Genomic DNA, 21982 nt, shown 5'->3' with positions numbered 1-21982 from the left:
TTTAGAGCAGATTTGGAGCAGTACCTCCCTCATCATCTCGATATATTAGAAAGAGAAAGACCCGCACAGGGCGCGCAGTCCGGGTTGCAGGGAACACTAACACGGTGACTCTGGGCTGCGATTCTTTTGTTCAATCTTGGTGGATTTTGGGACCATTTTTTAACGTTTTGCACTGGAAACCAGTGGAATAATCCAGACTTCTATACGGATAAGAACGTTTGTGTTGTTTGATATCGCAGAGAAAATGTCGGACAGAACAATGACACGGCAAGTACTGTTGTTTATCTCGGTCCTCTCTCTCAGTTCAGTGCACGGGCAGGTCAGTTACTCCATTCCAGAGGAAATGGCGACAGGCTCTTTAGTCGGTAACATCGCGCAGGATTTGGGTTTAGATATCAAAAGACTGAAATCCGGTAAAGCTCGTATTTATACTGGAGACAGCGCAGAATACATCGAGTTGAATAAAGAAAGGGGAGTTCTCCTTATCAGAGAGAGAATAGACCGTGAAGCGCTCTGCGGACAGACGACGCCTTGCGCCCTGGATTTTCAGATTTCTCTTGAAAACCCGATGGAATTGTACCCGGTAACTGTTGAGATCACAGATATAAACGATAATGCTCCCAGTTTTAAAAAGGCTGAGAGAAGAGTGGAAATCAGCGAGTCGGCGGTGATTGGCTCTAAATTTGTGTTAGAGAAAGCAGTAGATCCAGACATTGGTTTAAACGGTCTCCAAACCTACTCGCTGAAACCCACAGACAATTTTGTTCTGAAATTACATAGTCAGGCCGACGGAAGTAAAAAGGTAGAGATGGTTTTACAGAAACCTTTAGATAGAGAGAAACAGGAGCATATGTCGCTGTTGTTAACTGCTTTGGATGGAGGCAAGCCTCACATGTCTGGGACAATGCAGATACACGTAACCGTGTTAGATGCAAACGACAATGCGCCGGTTTTTACCAAAACCATTTATACGGCAACAATAACAGAGAATTCACAAAAAGGAACGGTTGTCACTACAGTTAGTGCTTCTGATGCAGACAAAGGCACAAATGGTGAAGTGTCCTATCTAATTTCGAATGGTATGGACAGTGGTTCAGAATTGTTTCATATGAATGCAGATGGGGATTTGATATTAGATGGTCCAATTGACTATGAAAAAGCCAGAAATTATCAGATTGATATAGAAGCAATAGACAGTGGAGGACTTTCAGACTCAAGTAAAATAATAATTGATGTTATTGACGTGAATGACAATAGTGCTCTTATTAATTTGATTTCTAAGTCCGGTTCAATACCAGAGGATTCCCGTCTGAACACAGTAATAGCTATGATGAGCGTGAACGACCCTGATTCAGAAAGTAATGGAAAAGTTCACTGTGGCATAAATGAGAACGTCCCATTCACTATTAAATCAACATCTAACGCCTTTTACAGTCTAGTAACGGATAGCGACTTGGACCGAGAGAGAGCCTCTGAGTATAACATCAGTGTGACGTGCTCTGATGAGGGAGTGCCCTCGCTATCCAGCAGCGTCACTCTCACCTTACAGATATCAGATGTGAATGACAACGCGCCTGTCTTTGAGAGGAGCTCATATGAGGCCTACATTATAGAAAACAACACACCGGGCCTCTCTATATTCACAGTGAAAGCCAGAGACGCTGACTGGAACCAGAATGCCCGTGTTTCTTACATACTGGAGGACTCCTCGATTAACGGAGTTCCCGTCTCCTCATATGTGTCCGTTAGTGCTGATAGTGGGGTCATACATGCAGTGCGCTCTTTTGACTACGAGCACATCAAGGATTTTCAGTTCCACGTAAAAGCGCAGGATGGAGGCTCCCCTCCTCTCAGTAGCAATGTGACTGTGAAAATAATGATCCAGGACCAGAATGACAATGCGCCTCAGGTTCTGTACCCAGTCCAGACTAGCAGCTCTCTGGTGGCTGAAATGGTTCCTCGTTCAGCAGATGTTGGCTATCTTGTGACTAAAGTGGTGGCTGTTGATGTGGACTCTGGACAGAATGCTTGGCTCTCGTATAAACTGCAGAAAGCGACAGACAGGGCGCTGTTTGAAGTGGGCTTACAGAATGGAGAAATAAGAACTATACGCCAAGTCAATGATAAAGATGCTGTGAAACAAAGGCTCACTGTTGTAGTGGAGGACAACGGGCAGCCCTCTCGTTCAGCTACAGTCAATGTTAACGTGGCGGTGGCGGACAGCTTCCCTGAAGTGCTCTCGGGGTTCACTGACTTTACGCACGACAAGGAATACAATGACAACCTGACTTTTTACTTAGTCTTGGCTTTGGCTGTAGTCTCATTTCTGTTCATCACGTGTTTAGTGGTTATTATATCAGTGAAAATATACAGATGGAGACAGTCTCGCATCCTCTATCATTCCAACCTCCCGGTTATTCCGTATTATCCACCGCGTTACGCAGACACTTTGGGGACAGGAACTCTACAGCACGTGTACAATTACGAGGTGTGCAGGACGACTGACTCCAGAAAGAGTGACTGTCAGTTCGCCAGACCCTGTAGTCAGAACGTACTGATAATGGACCCCAGTTCTACAGGGACGATGCAGCGGATGCAGAATGAACAGAACATCCTGGATGAACCAGACTCCCCAATAGAGGTCTGTTATATTTAAATACATTTTATTTTCCATGAAACTGTATGTTTCATATACACTTCTCAAAAAAATAAAGGGACACTAAAATAACACATCCTAGATCTGAATGAATAAAATATTCTTATTAAATACTTTTTTCTTTACATAGTTGAATGTGCTGACAACAACATCACACAAAAATGATCAATGGAAATCAAATGTATCAACCCATGGAGGTCTGGATTTGGAGTCACACTCAACATTAAAGTGGAAAACCACACTACAGGCTGATCCAGCTTTGATGTAATGTCCTTAAAACAAGTCAAAATGAGGCTCAGTAGTGTGTGTGGCCTCCACGTGCCTGTATGACCTCCCTACAACGCCTGGGCATGCTCCTGATGAGGTGGCGGATGGTCTCCTGAGGGATCTCCTCCCAGACCTGGACTAAAGCATCCGCCAACTCCTGGACAGTCTGTGGTGCAACATGGCGTTGGTTGATGGAGCGAGACATGATGTTCCAGATGTGCTCAATTGGATTCAGGTCTGGGGAATGGGCGGGCCAGTCCATAGCATCAATGCCTTCCTCTTGCAGGAACTGCTGACACACTCCAGCCACATGAGGTCTAGCATTGTCTTGCATTAGGAGGAACCTAGGGCCAACCGCACCAGCATATGGTCTCACAAGGGGTCTGAGGATCTCATCTCGGTACCTAATGACAGTCAGGCTACCTCTGGCGAGCACATGGGGGGCTGTGACAGTTTGATTTCACAGAAGTGTGATTGACTTGGAGTTAAATTGTGTTGTGTAAGTGTTCCCTTTATTTTTTTGAGCAGTGTATGTCTATATGTAGGCTATCGGTGATTTTACCAGTTTGAAATCAAGTCTGTGTACCTGGCAAGTTTCCATGATCATAAATGCTCCATATTCCACTAATATGTGGTCATTTCAGCACCACGGCCATGGACAGCGGTGGTTTGCAAATAATCTGTATTTCAATCAGTGAGCCTGCAGTTTTCTAAAGTAGCAGTTTCACTCAACGTGTATTATCTTTAGACCTTGTTTGTTCACATCTCATTGACATATTGGTTTTCATTTATCATTAATACATTGGCCTGTTTGTGTTGTCAGCATAGTTGTACTGTGTTTTATAGTTTGGAGACTCAGACTTTCTCAAGTGTGTTCGAATTTTTTTTTTTTCAGTATATCTGTAGTTCAGTGGGTTGAACTCATAGGGACGCTGTTGGTTAGTGTGTTGCAGCTTCATAGCAAATGTGTCGCAGTACTTCCCCCATCATCTCGATATATTAGACAGAGACAGAGCGGCACACAGAGCGCACAGTCCGGTTTACAGAGAACACTAATACTAAGATACAGAGCTGCCATTCTCTTGTTCCAAAATGGTTTATTGTTGAGTCGTTTACCTTTGATGCTTTGAACTAGAAACGAATGCAATATTACTGACTTCTTTACGGATTTTATAACCTGCTTGTTGTTTCATGGTGAAGGGAAATATCGGACAGAACAATGACACGGCAAGTACTGTTGTTTATCTCGGTCCTCTCTCTCAGTTCAGTGAACGGTCAGGTCAGTTACTCCATTCCAGAGGAAATGGCGACAGGCTCTTTAGTCGGTAACATCGCGCAGGATTTGGGTTTAGATATCAAAAGACTGAAATCGGGTAAAGCTCGTATTTATACTGGAGACAGTGCAGAATACATCGAGTTGAATAAAGAAAGGGGAGTTCTCCTTATCAAAGAGAGAATAGACCGTGAAGCGCTCTGCGGACAGGCGACGCCTTGCGCACTGCATTTTCAAATTATTTTAGAAAATCCCATGGAATTCTTTCGAGTAACTGTTGAGATTACAGATGTAAACGATAATTCTCCTAGTTTTAAAAAGAACGAGAGACGTTTTGAAATTAGTGAAACCGCTGTTACTGGCTCTACGTTTATGCTGGAGAGGGCGATGGATCCTGACGTTGATGTTAACGGTCTCCAGAGCTACATCCTTAAACCCACTGCTAATTTTCAGTTAAAACTAAAAAATCAACCTGACGGGAGTAAAAAAGTAGAGATGGTTTTACAGAAACCTTTAGATCGAGAGAAACAGGAGCAGATATCTTTAGTCTTAACCGCACTCGATGGAGGTGAGCCTCAGTTGTCTGGAACAGTGCAGATACACGTCATTGTATTAGATGCGAACGACAATGCCCCGATTTTTACGCAGGAGATATACAAAGCAACCGTTGTTGAAAATTCGCCGAAAGGAACCTTGATGACAAAAGTCAGCGCATCTGACGCAGATAAAGGATCAAATAGTCTCGTGAGCTATTCTTTGTCCAGCAGTACTGATCTGTTTGAGTTAGACAGCGACAGTGGTGAACTTAGACTCATTGGTCAAATCGATTATGAAAAAGCTAAACATTATCAAATGTTTATTGAGGCAATGGATGAGGGAGGACTATCCGATTCTAGTAAAATAATCATCGATATTATTGACGTCAACGACAACAGTCCCGTTATTAATATAATGTCAAAGTCTAGTTCAATAGCTGAGGACTCAAGCCCAAATATGGTTATAGCTATGATCAACGTTAACGATCCGGACTCTGACCACAACGGTCAAGTAAACTGTGGGATAAATGAAAATATTCCTTTCACCATTAAATCTACATCTAATAGATTCTATAGCCTTGTAACTGACAGTGACTTGGACCGAGAGAGAGTCTCTGAGTATAACATCAGTGTGACGTGCTCTGATGAGGGCGTGCCCTCGCTCTCCAGCAGCGTCACTCTCACCTTACAGATATCAGATGTGAATGACAACGCGCCTGTCTTTGAGAGGACCACATATGAGGCCTACATTATAGAAAACAACACACCTGGCCTCTCTATATTCACAGTGAAAGCCAGAGACGCTGACTGGAACCAGAATGCCCGTGTTTCTTACATACTGGAGGACTCCTCGGTTAACGGAGTGCCCGTTTCCTCATATGTGTCCGTTAGTGCTGATAGTGGAGTTATCCAAGCAGTGCGCTCGTTTGACTACGAGCACATCAAGGATTTCCAGTTCCGTGTAAAAGCGCAGGATGGAGGCTCCCCTCCTCTCAGTAGCAATGTGACTGTGAAAATAATGATCCAGGACCAGAATGACAACACGCCTCAGGTTCTGTACCCAGTCCAGACTAGCAGCTCTCTGGTGGCTGAAATGGTTCCTCGTTCAGCAGATGTTGGCTATCTTGTGACTAAAGTGGTGGCTGTTGATGTGGACTCTGGACAGAATGCTTGGCTCTCGTATAAACTACAGAAAGTGACAGACCGAGCGCTATTTGAAGTGGGCTTACAGAATGGGGAAATAAGAACTATACGCCAAGTCAATGATAAAGATGCTGTGAAACAAAGGCTTGTTGTTGTAGTGGAGGACAATGGGCAGCCCTCTCGTTCAGCTACAGTCAATGTTAACGTGGCGGTGGCGGACAGCTTCCCTGAAGTGCTCTCGGAGTTCACTGACTTTACGCACGACAAGGAGTACAATGACAACCTGACTCTTTACTTAGTCTTGGCTTTGGCTGTAGTCTCATTTTTGTTCATCACGTGTTTAGTGGTTATTATATCAGTGAAAATATACAGATGGAGACAGTCTCGCATCCTCTATCATTCCAACCTCCCGGTTATTCCGTATTATCCACCGCGTTACGCAGACACTTTGGGGACAGGAACTCTACAGCACGTGTACAATTACGAGGTGTGCAGGACGACTGACTCCAGAAAGAGTGACTGTCAGTTCGCCAGACCCTGTAGTCAGAACGTACTGATAATGGACCCCAGTTCTACAGGGACGATGCAGCGGATGCAGAACGAGAAGAACATCCTGGATGAACCAGACTCCCCACTAGAGGTTGGTGTTAATGAACATTATTTGTACTATTTAATCAAGTGTTCTTGGAAACAGCCTTTTCGATGGTCTGAAATTCGTCATATGCCGGTTGCATTTTCAGATCGCCAGACTCGTGTCCTTCTCAGCACCAGGGCTGTGGACAGCGCCGGTTTTCTTTCATTGCGCTCCAGTGAGAGTTTCATTCCCACGTCAAAGTGTGATGTAGAACTAAAGTCAGAGAAGGTTCCCACTGCATAATTCACATCTACACAAGTGTGTCAATATTTTCCCGCTTGTCTAGAACAATTTAAATCTACTTTGAGCACAGTCTTTGAGTGGCGTATGTACTTTCAGTGTGTTATGTTGGTGTTATGATTCAAGTGAAGACGTGTTGCTATTTGACTCCGTGGTAACATTCAATCGGCCTACCTCACTCACAGTCATCTCATCATACTCCTCTGATGTAGTGTGTTATCATTTATTTTAGATTCTGCATTAGCTTCTTGTTTAATATTTCGTGCAATTTGCTTGCCATAAGATATGCTTTGTGATGTTACTTTAACTTAATAGAAAGCTGAAGCATTTCAGAGTATATATGGCATTCGATTTAAATTGGCAGTGATGAGAAGTAAGGTCGTGTAATGTTTGATATTTTCTGTCAGTGGGCTTATTTAAACTTGAAATTGCCATTGTTGACTGGAAATACCTCTAGTACATTTTCTTGAATTCATTTTGTGTAGTTCATTGCATTGCACTCAAAGGGCCGCTGTTGGTCAGTGTGTTGCAGTTTTAGAGCAGATTTGCAGCAGTACCTCCCCCATCATCTCGATATGTTAGAGAGAGAAAGAGCCCCACGCAGAGCGCACAGTCCGGGTTATAGAGAACACGAAGCACGGAGACAGCAGCCTGAGATTCTTTTGTTCCAGAATTGTGCATTTCTTTGTCAATTACCTTTGATGTTTTCAACTGGAAAACTAATGGAATATTGCAGTCTGTTTTACGGATGTTATAACCTGCTTGTGGTTTCATGGTGAAGGGAAAATGTCGGACAGAACAATGACACGGCAAGTACTGTTGTTTATCTCGGTCCTCTCTCTCAGTTCAGTGAACGGGCAGGTCAGTTACTCCATTCCAGAGGAAATGGCGACAGGCTCTTTAGTCGGTAACATCGCGCAGGATTTGGGTTTAGATATTAAAAGACTGAAATCAGGTAAAGCTCGTATTTATACTGGAGACAGTGCAGAATACATCGAGTTGAATAAAGAAAGGGGAGTTCTCCTTATCAAAGAGAGAATAGACCGTGAAGCGCTCTGCGGACAGACGACGCCTTGCGCCCTTGATTTTCAAATGATTTTAGAGAATCCAATGGAATTATATACAATAACGATTGAGATCACAGATATAAACGATAACGCTCCCAGTTTTGGAAAAAGTGAAATGAAATTTGAGATTAGTGAAATTGCAGGTACCGGAGCCAGATTTATGCTGGAGAGGGCAGTGGATTCTGATGTTGGTGTTAACGGTCTTCAAACCTACGCCCTTAAACCCACTGATCATTTTAAATTACAACTGAAAAACCAGCCAGACGGTAGTAAAAAGGTAGAGATGGTTTTACAGAAGCCAATAGATCGAGAGGAACAAGAAAATATTAATTTAGTGCTAACAGCAATGGATGGAGGCGAGCCGAAGATGACTGGAACGCTGCAAATCCATGTAACAGTACAAGACGCGAATGACAATGCTCCGGTTTTTACCCAGGAGATTTACAAAGCCACGGTTGTGGAGAATTCTCCTAAAGGAGCCGTGTTAACTACTGTCAGTGCATCTGATGCGGACAAGTGGTCTAATAGTCTTGTTACCTACTCTTCATCAAGTGGCACCGCCGGTGTATCGGATTTGTTTGAGTTAGACCATGACAGCGGCGAATTGAAATTGATTGGTCATATAGATTATGAAAAACAAAAACATTATCAAATATTTATTGAGGCAAAAGATCAGGGAGGTCTGTCAGACTCAAGTAAAATAATTATAGATGTTAGTGACATGAATGACAATAGTCCTGTTATCAAATTGATTTCCAAATCAAGTTCAATACCAGAGGATTCCCGTCTGAACACAGTAATAGCTATGATGAGCGTGAACGACCCTGATTCAGAAAGTAATGGTAAAGTTCACTGTGGCATAAATGAGAACGTCCCATTCACTATTAAATCAACATCTAACGCCTTTTACAGTCTAGTAACGGATAGCGACTTGGACCGAGAGAAAGCCTCTGAGTATAACATCAGTGTGACCTGCTCTGATGAGGGCGTGCCCTCGCTCTCCAGCAGCGTCACTCTCACCTTACAGATATCAGATGTGAATGACAACGCGCCTGTTTTTGAGAGGAGCTCATATGAGGCCTACATTATAGAAAACAACACACCGGGCCTCTCTATATTCACAGTGAAAGCCAGAGACGCTGACTGGAACCAGAATGCCCGTGTTTCTTACATACTGGAGGACTCCTCGGTTAACGGAGTTCCCGTCTCCTCATATGTGTCCGTTAGTGCTGATAGTGGAGTCATCCATGCAGTGCGCTCTTTTGACTTCGAGCACATCAAGGATTTCCAATTCCGCGTAAAAGCGCAGGATGAGGGCTCCCCTCCTCTCAGTAGCAATGTGACTGTGAAAATAATGGTCCAGGACCAGAACGACAACGCGCCTCAGGTTCTGTACCCAGTCCAGACTAGCAGCTCTCTGGTGGCTGAAATGGTGCCTCGTTCAGCAGATGTGGGCTATCTTGTGACTAAAGTGGTGGCTGTTGATGTGGACTCTGGACAGAATGCCTGGCTCTCGTATAAACTGCAGAAAGCGACAGACAGGGCGCTGTTTGAAGTGGGCTTACAGAATGGAGAAATAAGAACTATACGCCAAGTCAATGATAAAGATGCTGTGAAACAAAGGCTCACTATTGTAGTGGAGGACAACGGGCAGCCCTCTCGTTCAGCTACAGTCAATGTTAACGTGGCGGTGGCGGACAGCTTCCCTGAAGTGCTCTCGGAGTTCACTGACTTTACGCACGACAAGGAGTACAATGACAACCTGACTTTTTACTTAGTCTTGGCTCTGGCTGTAGTCTCTTTTTTATTTATTGTGTCCATCATAGCCATCCTGTCAGTGAAATGCTACAGATGGAGACGTGAGCGCATGTTTTACAAATCCAACGGGAATCTCCCAGTTATTCCGTATTACCCGCCCCTTTACGCTGACGTAGGTGGCACTGGGACACTGCGACACGTATATAATTACGAGGTATGTGGAACTACTGACTCCAGAATGAGTGATATGAAATACGTCAGACCTTGCAGTCAGAGCATCATTAGCCTGGACGGAACACAGACACTCCCCCACGCGCAGAGGGACACACTGATCCATGATAATGAGGCTAACCAGGTGAGCATGATCAAGTGACTCTCATAACCTCAGAATATGAAGGATGTCACTGATTCTCATTTCATAACCCTACACTTCAATGATTTCAAATATATATTCAATAATTGGCTGCAAAGAGATCTTTCTTTACTTGCGAGAGTACTTCTGTCCAAGGCAGAGGGACTGTCTCGTTTTGTGTACCCATTCATTATCTTTATGTGTAAATCCTGCTACTTGTAAAGAGATCAATAAGGCCTTTCTTGACTTCATCTGGAAAAATAAGTCTCACAGCCAGAAAAAGTCTTAAGAGTGTTGGATTTTGTTGACATAAATAACACTTTCAAGATAAACTGGTTGAAAAGATGTTTGATCAATACTGATTCAATATGGTATTTCATTCCAAATAATGTGTTTAATAAGTTGGGAGGGCTTCAATTTTTACTGAAATGTAATTATATTCCTGAAAGAGTACCTGCTACATTGGCTAGGTTTCACCAACAATCTTTAGTGGACTGAAAAATGTGTCCTGCACAATTTTTCCCCACATAAAGCTCTTTTGTGGAATAATTAAGACATAACTGTAAGGAATAAGTCATTGTTCTACCCCAGCTGGCATGAGAGGAATACTGACTTTGTTCTTGATGTTTTCAACAACAAGGGCAATATTCTCACATATGAACAGTTGATAACAATGAAAGAGTTTCCAATACCTTTCAGAGAGTTTATTTATGTGATCAAAGCTTTTCCCAGTGGCCTAACTACACTAGTGAAACCTCATCTTAGCTTTGGTAATGATCACAAAGTTTATCCAGAACTCAGATTGGATGGCGTGGGCTTACTTGAGAAATCTCATTGTAATAAATATGTAAGACAAATGATTCATTCACAAAAAGAAAAAAAACACTTCAATGATTTCACAAGCAAATGTTACTATGGTTCTGTTGTCCTGTAGTTATATTTCAAATATTGAGCAGTGGGCTTCGCTCTAGAATGTCTGAACTGTGTTTCCTATGGATTTGTTTAGTTCAACTCTCTGACAGCTTTCCGTTATGATCATGCCAGTATTGCGAATTCTTTGATAGTGTATAATGGCGTAATTGTAACCAGCATACAGTTCATGCTCAATAACCACCAGTTACTGTGTTGTGCATAACAGCTCATACATAAAAGTAAATGGTCACTGTCATCATGCCTTTACAATAGTGCATACGTATTTGGTTTTTGGATATGTGTATATTACGCGTGGTTGGCGAGCATATGTGCTTTGCATATTCTGTGTGTACGTTACACTCCTGAACTCAGAGGGCCGCTGTTGGTCAATGTGTTGCAGATTTGCAGTAGTACCTCCCCCATCATCTCGATATATTGGAGAGAGAAAGCGCTGAGAAAGCGAGATATTATTTTTAGCTCAGAAACTAATGGAATAATACAGAGTTCTTTACGGATTATAATATGTGTGTTGTTTGATATCGTTGAGAAAATGTCGGACAGAACAATGACACGGCAAGACATTAATGAGCGAGCAAGGACAGACATAGTCAATATAACTATTTGTTATGCACTTTGGAAATGTACAGCGACAGAATTCAGAACATGGGCCGTTCGTACAGTGTTCTACCTGTACACCAATTCAGAACCGTAGGATAAATAACAGGGGCATGTAAGCAGACAATGAAAGCTAATACAATATTCAATGATGACATTTCTCTAAAACAGGCGATAGGCTACATGTGCACCACCAACAGCTAACGGCTTACTACACAACATACACTTAGTATTACTTTCTTAGCTACAGTATACATATCTCCCTGGCATATTACATTATTTATACAGCAGCATTCAAAACATTTTTGGACTCACCTTGTTGTGCTGTGCTCACTTGAACAGGAAGGTGGCACGGCGGTCCTTTGTGGGCAAATTTTGTTATCAAACTTTACCATCAAGTCTGGCATTCTCTGGATTTATGGTGCTTTCAAGACAACTGGGTACTCTGAAAAAACTAGTTTGAATCATGACGTCAGTGATCTTCAGGTCGGAGCTCTCGAAAGAGGCCCCAGTTCCCGACTTGGAATTTAGAGATTGGATGACCGTTCAAAACGTATTTTCCCAATCGGAGATCATTTTTCTTCGAGTTCCCAGTTGTCTTGAACTAACTGATGTCGGATATTTCCCAGTTCCGAGTTTCCACTTGTTTTGAACGCGGCAGAAGTTATGCTGGATTTACAGCATGGCCAATGTTGAATGTTTATCCTTTTAAGCTTGGAAAAGAGACACATTTAAACCCATACTTGGACCACACACCCACTCCACTGAATAGCAGGCTAGTGGCTGCTTTACAATGCTTGCAGTTAGCCACTGACTCATTCCAAACCACTCATTGTTGAATTTGCGATTTCCAACTTGTTGTGTAATGTTTATGTCCAATGGCCAAAGAGCACCGATATGTTTATCTATTTCTCTTCATATGACAACGTTTGAAAAGGATTTGCCAGTAGATTGTCGACTTGATTCATAATAATGACTCTTGCTAGCTAAGATTTTGAAAGTATGATGTTGACGTGATCAGTCCTTTCAAATCTATGGTAGATATAATGTGATTTGACGTCATTTTATCTGTGTCCAATGACCTTGAGCCTTCTTGTATTTAACTTCTAATGTAACTCTATGGCAGCATTCAAGGGGCTTACATTTTCCAACTCTCCCCGGTTGATTTTGCAGTGACATAGTGTCCCCATGAGTGACAGAACACTGAGCCAATCACGGCGCAACTAGAGAGCATTACTAACCCCTACGCTCCGTATTTTCCGCTGGCTACCCCACCACCACAGAAAGCACTGAGCTAGGCTGAAAGACCTGCATTTTGGAGGTGCCTTACTCACGAAAGCAAAAAAAGAGAATATGTTTGTATGTGGCTTTGTTAACTCAATTATTTATTTTTGTACATTGTTTGCAAACTGATATGTGACACATATTAATGCCAAAATAACATGCAAAACAGGCAACCAAGAAAAAACAGATGGGGCTCACTGAATGATGGGTTGCCACTGTTCTGGAGAACCTAATGGAGTTGTTTTGAATAACTGTAGAGATCACAGATATCAATGATAATGCTTCCAGTTTTAACATGAATGAGAAACCTTTTGAAATCAGCTGTGATTTAATCTAAATTTGTGTGTAAGAAAGCAGGGTATCCAAACAGGTTTAAATGGTCTTCAAAGCTACTCGCTGAAACCCACAGACAATGTTGTCTTGAAACATGAAAATCAGGTCGAGGGGTGTAAAAACATTTTTTTTTACAGAAACCTTTAGATCGAGAGGAACAGGTATCTTTAGTCTTCACTTCTATAGATGGATGAGAGCCTCGGCTGTTTGGTACTGTGCAGATACACGCCACTGCGTTAGATGCAAACAAAATGCTCCGGTTTTTAGCAACCGGATTTTAAGGCAACTATTACAGAGAATTGCCCCAAAGGAACCTATTTGACGACAACTAATACATCGGTGCAGACAAAGGCTCAAATGGTGAAGTGTCTAATTCCATATCGAATAATATGGATAGTGTATCAGACATTTTTCATATACATGCAAAAGGAGAGGTGATGTTAGTCGGCAAGGTTGACTTTGAAAAAGCCAAACATTACCAAATAGATATCGAAGCAATAGACAATGGTGGTCTATCAGATTCCAGTAAGGTAATAGTTGATGTTATCGATATCAATGACAATGCTCCAGTAATCAGTGTACTTTCGAAATCTAGTTCAACACCAGAGGACTCAATTCAAAATACGGTTGTAGCTGTGTTCAGCGTCCACGATCCTGACTCTGATAGTTACGGTCAGGTACACTGTGGTATAAATGAAAATATCCCAGTTACTATTAAATCTACATCAAATGTTTTTTGTGTGACTTGGACACTAAGCCTCGCTCTCCAGCAGCGTCACTCTCACCTTACAGATATCAGATGTGAATGACAACGCGCCTGTCTTTGAGAGGAGCTCATATGAGGCCAACATTATAGAAAACAACACACCGGGCCTCTCTGTATTCACAGTGAAAGCCATAGACGCTGACTGGAACCAGAATGCCCGTGTTTCTTACATACTGGAGGACTCCTCATTTAACGGAGTTCCCGTCTCCTCATATGTGTCCGTTAGTGCTGATAGTGGAGTCATACATGCGTGAACTTTTTTGACAATGAGCAGATCAAATATTTCCAGTTCCACGTAAAAGCGCAGGATGGAGGCTCCCCTCCTCTCAGTAGCAATGTGACTGTGAAAATAATGATCCAGGACTAGAACGACAACGCGCCTCAGGTTCTGTATGCAGTCCAGACTAGCAGCTCTCTGGTGGCTGAAATGGTGCCTCGTTTAGCAGATGTTGGCTATCTTGTGACTAAAGTGGTGGCTGTTGATCTGGACTCTGGGCAGAATTCCTGGCTCTCATATGAACTGCAGAAAACGAGAGACGGGGCGCTGTTTGAAGTGGGCTTACAGAATGGGGAAATAAGAACTATACGCCAAGTCAATGATAAAGATGCTGTGAAACAAAGGCTCACTGTTGTAGTGGAGGACAACGGGCAGCCCTCTCGTTCAGCTACAGTCAATGTTAACGTGGCGGTGGCGGACAGCTTCCCTGAAGTGCTCTCGGAGTTCACTGACTTTACGCACGACAAGGAGTACAACGACAACCTGACTTTTTACTTAGTCTTGGCTTTGGCTGTAGTCTCATTTCTGTTCATCACGTGTTTAGTGGTTATTATATCAGTGAAAATATACAGATAGAGACAGTCTCGCATCCTCTATCATTCCAATCTCCCGGTTATTCCGTATTATCCACCGCGTTACGCAGACACTCTGGGGACAGGAACTCTACAGCACGTGTACAATTACGAGGTGTGCAGGACGACTGACTCCAGAAAGAGTGACTGTCAGTTCGCCAGACCCTGTAGTCAGAACGTACTGATAATGGACCCCAGTTCTACAGGGACGATGCAGCGGATGCGGAACGAACACAACATCCTGGATGAACCAGACACCCCAATAGAGGTCTGTTATATTTGAGTCATTATCTTTCCATAAAACTATATGTTTCATGGGTCTGTCTAAATGTATTTTATCTGTTTAAAATCTAGTATGTGTCGTACCTGGGGACTTTCCGTTTTCAGAGATCCTCTTCCTTCTACATGTGGGGCCATTTCAGCACCATGGTCATGGACAGCGGCTCTTGGCAAATAGGTAGCCAGTACTTTCCTAAGGTAGAATATTTTCATGCAACGTGTATTTCATTAGAACTTGTTGTAAACATCTCACTGACATTATTTTGTCATTGGCGTATATGTTGATATAATAGTAGTACGGTATTTTAGCGTTTGGAAACTCAAACCTTCCCAAGTATGTTGTACTGTTTTTATTTCATGTAGTTTAGTGCATTGAACTCAGAGGGACGCTGTTGGTCAGTGTGTTGCTGTTTTAGAGCAGATTTGCAACAGTACCTCCCCCATCATCTCGATATGTTAGAGAGAGAAAGATAGGCACGCAGATCCGCACGCAGAGCGCTGTAGTCCGGGCTATAGAGAACATCGTGACACCGAGCTGCGATTCTTTTGTTACACAGTGGTGGAGTTTGGGCACGTTTTATTTTGATGTTTTTCACTGGAATCTAATGGAACATTATAGACTTCTTTGCGGATTATAGCGTTTGTATTGTTTCATGGTGAAGGGAAAATGTCGCATAGAACAATGACACGGCAAGTACTGTTGTTTATCTCAGTTCTCTCTCTCAGTTCAGTGAACGGGCAGGTCAGTTACTCCATTCCAGAGGAAATGGCCAAAGGCTCTTTAGTCGGTAACATCGCGCAGGATTTGGGTTTAGATATTAAAAGACTGAAATCAGGTAAAGCTCGTATTTATACAGGAGACAGCGCAGAATACATCGAGTTGAATAAAGAAAGGGGAGTTCTCCTTATCAGAGAGAAAATAGACCGTGAAGCGCTCTGCGGACAGACGACGCCTTGTGCACTGCATTTCCAGCTTATTCTGGTGGACCCGATGGAATTTTACAGCATTATCGTTGAGGTAACAGATGTAAACGATAATTCTCCGGTTTTCAAAAAGAGAGAAATAAAATTCAGAATTAGTGAGTCGGCCGTTACTGGAGCGAAATTCGTGTTAGAGAGGGCGATGGATCTTGATGTTGATATTAATGGCCTCCAAAGCTATTCATTGAATCCCACCGATAATTTCATCTTGAAATTACAAACCCAGCCTAATGGCGGAAAGACAGTAGAAATGGTTTTACAGAAACCTTTAGATCGAGAGAAACAGGAGCATTTGTCTTTGATATTAACCGCAATAGATGGGGGTGAGCCTCAGATGTCTGGAACAGTGCAGATTCATATTACTGTACTAGACGCCAATGATAATGCACCTGTTTTTACACAGGGTATCTACAAGGCTACCCTAAGAGAGAACTCGGCGAAAGGCACAGTTGTAGTATCAGTCAGTGCATCAGATAATGATCAAGGTTCTAATGGTAAAGTATCATATTCGATTTCCAATTCCCTCGACGATGTGTCTGAATTGTTTGAAATGAATGTGGACAATGGTGAAGTCAGACTAATAGGAAATATTGATTATGAAAAGGCACGACAATATCAGATACATGTACAGGCCAGTGATGACGGAGGGCTCACCGAATCGTGTAAAATCATGGTCGAAGTCCTTGATACAAATGACAATATACCAGCCATTAATGTGATGTCGAAGTCTAGTGCCATATCGGAAGACATAAAACTTGGTACGGTTGTGACTATGATGAACATTCAAGACCCGGACTTCGGTGAAAACGGCAAAGTTCAGTGCTCAATAAACGAGAACATTCCCTTTGCGATGAAATCAACGTCGAATAATTTCTTTACTGTAGTAACTGACAGTGATTTGGACCGAGAGAGAGCCTCTGAGTATAACATCAGTGTGACATGCTCTGATGAGGGCGTGCCCTCGCTCTCCAGCAGCGTCACTCTCACCTTACAGATATCAGATGTGAATGACAACGCGCCTGTCTTTGAGAGGAGCTCATATGAGGTCTACATTATAGAAAACACCCCACCGGGCCTCTCTATATTCACAGTGAAAGCCAGAGACGTTGACTGGAACCAGAATGCCCGTGTTTCTTACATACTGGAGGACTCCTCGGTTAACGGAGTGCCCATCTCCTCATATGTGTCCGTTGGTGCTGATAGCGGAGTCATACATGCAGTGCGCTCTTTTGACTACGAGCAGATCAAGGATTTCCATTTCCGCGTAAAAGCGCAGGATGGAGGCTCCCCTCCTCTCAGTAGCAATGTGACTGTGAAAATAATGGTCCAGGACCAGAACGACAACTCGCCTCAGGTTCTGTACCCAGTCCAGACTAGCAGCTCTCTGGTGGCTGAAATGGTGCCTCGTTCAGCAGATGTGGGCTATCTTGTCACTAAAGTGGTGGCTGTTGATGTGGACTCCGGACAGAATGCCTGGCTCTCTTATAAACTGCAGAAAGCGACAGACAGGGCGCTATTTGAAGTGGGCTTACAGAATGGGGAAATAAGAACTGTGCGCCAAGTCAATGATAAAGATGCTGTGAAACAAAGGCTCACTGTTGTTGTGGAGGACAATGGGCAGCCCTCTCGTTCAGCTACAGTCAATGTTAACGTGGCGGTGGCGGACAGCTTCCCTGAAGTGCTCTCGGAGTTCACTGACTTTACGCACGACAAGGAGTACAATGACAACCTGACTCTTTACTTAGTCTTGGCTTTGGCTGTAGTGTCATTTTTGTTCATCACGTGTTTAGTGGTTATTATATCAGTGAAAATATACAGATGGAGACAGTCTCGCATCCTCTATCATTCCAACCTCCCGGTTATTCCGTATTATCCACCGCGTTACGCAGACACTTTGGGGACAGGAACTCTACAGCACGTGTACAATTACGAGGTGTGCAGGACGACTGACTCCAGAAAGAGTGACTGTCAGTTCGCCAGACCCTGTAGTCAGAACGTACTGATAATGGACCCCAGTTCTACAGGGACGATGCAGCGGATGCAGAACGAACAGAACATCCTGGATGAGCCAGACTCCCCAATAGAGGTCTGTTATATTTAAATAATTTTTATTTTCCCCTAAACTGTATGTTTCATATATGTCTATATGTAGGCTATCGGTTATTTCACCTGTTTGAAATCATGTCTGTGTACCTGGCAAGTTTCCATGGTCATAAATGCTCTATATTCCAGTAATATGTGGTCATTTCAGCACCACGGCCATGGACAACGGTGGTTTGCAAATAATCTGTATTTCAATCAGTGAGCCTGCAGTTTTCTAAAGTAGCAGTTTCACTCAACGTGTATTATCTTTAGACCTTGTTTGTTCACATCTCATTGACATATTGGTTTTCATGTATCATTAATACATTGGCCTGTTTGTGTTGTCAGCATAGTTGTACTGTGTTTTATAGTTTGGAGACTCAAACTTTCCCAAGTGTGTTGGAAAGTTTTTTTTAAAGTATATCAGTAGTTCAGTGGATTGAACTCAGAGGGACGCTGTTGGTTAGTGTGTTGCAGTTCCATAGCAAATTTGTCGCAGTACCTCCCCCATCACCTCAATATATTAGACAGAGACAGAGCGGCACACAGAGCGCACAGTCCGGTTTACAGAGAACACTAATACCAAGATACAGAGCTGCCATTCTCTTGTTCCAAAATGGTTTATTGTTGAGTCGTTTACCTTTGATGCTTTGAACTAGAAACGAATGCAATATTACTGACTTCTTTACGGATTTTATAACCTGCTTGTTGTTTCATGGTGAAGTGAAAATATCGGATAGAACAATGACACGGCAAGTACTGTTGTTTATCTCGGTCCTCTCTCTCAGTTCAGTGAACGGGCAGGTCAGTTACTCCATTCCAGAGGAAATGGCGACAGGCTCTTTAGTCGGTAACATCGCGCAGGATTTGGGTTTAGATATAAAACGACTGAAATCAGGTAAAGCTCGTATTTATACTGGAGACAGCGCAGAATACATCGAGTTGAATAAAGAAAGGGGAGTTCTCCTTATCAAAGAGAGAATAGACCGTGAAGCTCTCTGCGGACAGACTACACCTTGTGCACTAGATTTCCAGATCATTCTGGAGAACCCGATGGAATTTTATAGCATCACAATTGAGGTAACCGATGTAAACGATAATGCACCTGTTTTCATAAAGAGTGAAATGAAATTCAGAATTAGTGAGTCGGCCGTTACTGGTGCAAAATTTGCGCTAGAGAGGGCGATGGATCTGGATGTTGATATTAATGGCCTCCAAAGCTATTCACTAAAACCAACCGATAATTTCATCCTGAAACTACAAAACCAACCTGATGGCGGAAAGACAGTGGAAATGGTTTTACAGAAACCTTTAGATCGAGAGAAACAGGAGCATTTGTCTTTGATATTAACCGCAATAGATGGAGGTGAGCCTCAGATGTCTGGAACAGTGCAGATTCATATTACTGTACTAGACGCCAATGATAATGCACCTGTTTTTACACAGGGTATCTACAAAGCTACCCTAAGAGAGAACTCACCAAAGGGCACAGTTTTAATTTCTGTCAGTGCGTCTGATTCTGATCAAGGTTTCAATAGTAAAATACGTTATTCGATTTCGAATTCACAGGATGGTAATCACGAATTGTTTGAAATAAATGAGGATGACGGTGGGGTGACATTAGTAGGAAATATTGATTATGAAAAGGCACGACAATATCAAATACATGTACAGGCCAGTGATGATGGAGGCCTCACCGATTCTTGTAAAATCATGGTCGACGTCGTGGATGAAAATGATAACAAACCAGCTATTAAAGTGATGTCGAAGTCGAGTGTTATATCAGAGGACATTAAAGCTGGTACTGTTGTGACAATGATAAACATTCAAGATCCAGACTCAGGTGAAAATGGCAATGTCCAGTGCGCGATAAACGAAAACATTCCCTTTATAATGAAATCGACATCTGTTAATTTCTTTACTGTAGTAACAGACGGTGAATTGGACCGAGAGAGAGCCTCTGAGTATAACATCAGTGTGACATGCTCTGATGAGGGCGTGCCCTCGCTCTCCAGCAGCGTCACTCTCACCTTACAGATATCAGATGTGAATGACAACGCGCCTGTCTTTGAGAGGAGCTCATATGAGGCCTACATTATAGAAAACAACACACCGGGCCTCTCTATATTCACAGTGAATGCCAGAGATGATGACTGGAACCAGAATGCCCGTGTTTCTTACATACTGGAGGACTCCTCGGTTAACGGAGTGCCCGTTTCCTCATATGTGTCCGTTAGTGCTGATAGTGGAGTCATACATGCAGTGCGCTCTTTTGACTACGAGCAGATCAAGGATTTCCAGTTCCGCGTAAAAGCGCAGGATGGAGGCTCCCCTCCTCTCAGTAGCAATGTGACTGTGAAAATAATGATCCAGGACCAGAATGACAACGCGCCTCAGGTTCTGTACCCAGTCCAGACTAGCAGCTCTCTGGTGGCTGAAATGGTGCCTCGTTCAGCAGATGTGGGATATCTTGTCACTAAAGTGGTGGCTGTTGATATGGACTCTGGACAGAATGCCTGGCTCTCGTATAAACTGCAGAAAGCGTCAGACAGAGCGCTATTTGAAGTGGGCTTACAGAATGGAGAAATAAGAACTATACGACAAGTCAATGATAAAGACACTGTGAAACAAAGGCTCACTGTCGTAGTGGAGGACAACGGGCAGCCCTCTCGTTCAGCTACAGTCAATGTTAACGTGGCAGTAGCGGACAGCTTCCCTGAAGTGCTCTCGGAGTTCACTGACTTTACGCACGACAATGAGTACAATGACAACCTGACTTTGTACTTAGTCTTGGCTTTGGCTGTAGTCTCATTTTTCTTTACTGTGTCCATCATAGCCATCCTGTCAGTGAAATGCTACAGATGGAGACGTGAGCGCATGTTTTACAAATCCAACGGGAATCTCCCAGTTATTCCGTATTACCCGCCCCTTTACGCAGACGTAGGTGGCACTGGGACACTGAGACACGTATATAATTACGAGGTATGTGGAACAGCCGACTCCGGAAAGAGTGATTTGAAATACGTCAGACCTTACAGTCAGAGCATCATTAGTCTGGACGGAACTCAGACTCTCCCCCACGCGCAGAGGGACACAGTGATCCATGATAATGGGGATAACCAGGTGAGCATGAACAATCGGCTCTCATAACCTGAGAACATTAATGATGTCACTGTTTTTCGTTTCATAATCTTACAATTCAATGATTTCACAAGCAAATAGTTTTATGGTTCGTTGCACTGATTATTTTCCAAATATTGTGTATTTGGCTTCACACTTGAACGTCTGAATTGTTATTCCTATGGATTGCTTTACGCCAATTATTTTAATGGCAGCTTTCCGTTATGATCATGCCTGTATTGCGAATTCGGTGATCGTGTATAATGGCCTAATTGTAACCAGCAAATAGTTCACGCTCATCAGTTACTGTGTTGTGTATAAAAGCTCAAATCCAATGGTGTAAAGTACTCAAGTAAAAATACTTTAAAGTATTACTGAAGTAGTTTGGGGGTATGTGTACTTTACGATAAATATTTTGGACTACTTTTACTTCACTACATTCCTAAGGAAAATAATGTTATTTTTACTCCATACATTTTCCCTGATACCAAAAAGTCCTCCTTACAGTTTGAATGCTTAACAGGACAGGAAAATGGTCCAATTCACACACGTATCAAGAAAACAACCCTGGGCATCCCTACTGCCTCTGATCTGGCGGACTCACATGCTTCGTTTGTAAATTATTTCTGAGAGTTGAAGCGTGACCCTGGCTGTCCATGGAAAAAAATAATAACGAGAGATGTTGAGAATGTTGCCTTTTGCTTAATATAAGGAATTTGAAATGATGTATACTTTTACTTTTGATACTTAAGTAAATGTAAAACATAATACTTTTAGACCTTTGCGCAAGTGGTATTTTACTGGGTGACTCAATCTTACTTGAGTCATTTTCTAT

At 42.8% G+C, this 21982-nt stretch overlaps 2 protein-coding genes and 1 pseudogene across 14 annotated transcripts in view; all 3 read left to right on the top strand.

The window, feature by feature from the left end:
* The window catches only part of LOC135526268 (protocadherin gamma-C5-like), a 184504-nt gene that overhangs the window by 85008 nt on the left and 77514 nt on the right, over positions 1-21982 (top strand). For 2 of the 13 annotated variants that reach the window (XM_064954495.1, XM_064954503.1), the window contains exon 1: positions 15478-18031. The exons of 7 other annotated variants lie outside the window; for them this stretch is intronic. In XM_064954495.1, the coding sequence (XP_064810567.1) occupies positions 15632-18031 (2400 nt within the window). In that variant the 5' untranslated portion in view covers positions 15478-15631. Of the gene's footprint in view, positions 1-3863; positions 6516-7327; positions 9930-15477; positions 18032-18601; positions 21151-21982 lie in introns of those variants that run through there. 4 more of the 13 variants (XM_064954504.1, XM_064954501.1, XM_064954498.1 and 1 more) reach the window with 4 other exon arrangements.
* On the top strand, positions 90-2573 carry LOC135526274 (protocadherin gamma-A11-like). Its single transcript, XM_064954508.1, is given in 2 exon segments — positions 90-2447; positions 2450-2573. Coding segments are annotated over 2 exon segments (2259 nt in total). The 5' UTR covers positions 90-244; the 3' UTR covers positions 2506-2573.
* On the top strand, positions 12946-14968 carry LOC135526840 (protocadherin gamma-A4-like; annotated as a pseudogene).

Source organism: Oncorhynchus masou, chromosome 32, assembly GCF_036934945.1.
Source record: "Oncorhynchus masou masou isolate Uvic2021 chromosome 32, UVic_Omas_1.1, whole genome shotgun sequence".
In the NCBI taxonomy this organism is placed as follows: domain Eukaryota; kingdom Metazoa; phylum Chordata; class Actinopteri; order Salmoniformes; family Salmonidae; genus Oncorhynchus; species Oncorhynchus masou.
The sequence above is the reverse complement of the archived record's forward strand: the minus strand, read 5'-3'. Positions and strand labels throughout refer to the sequence as shown.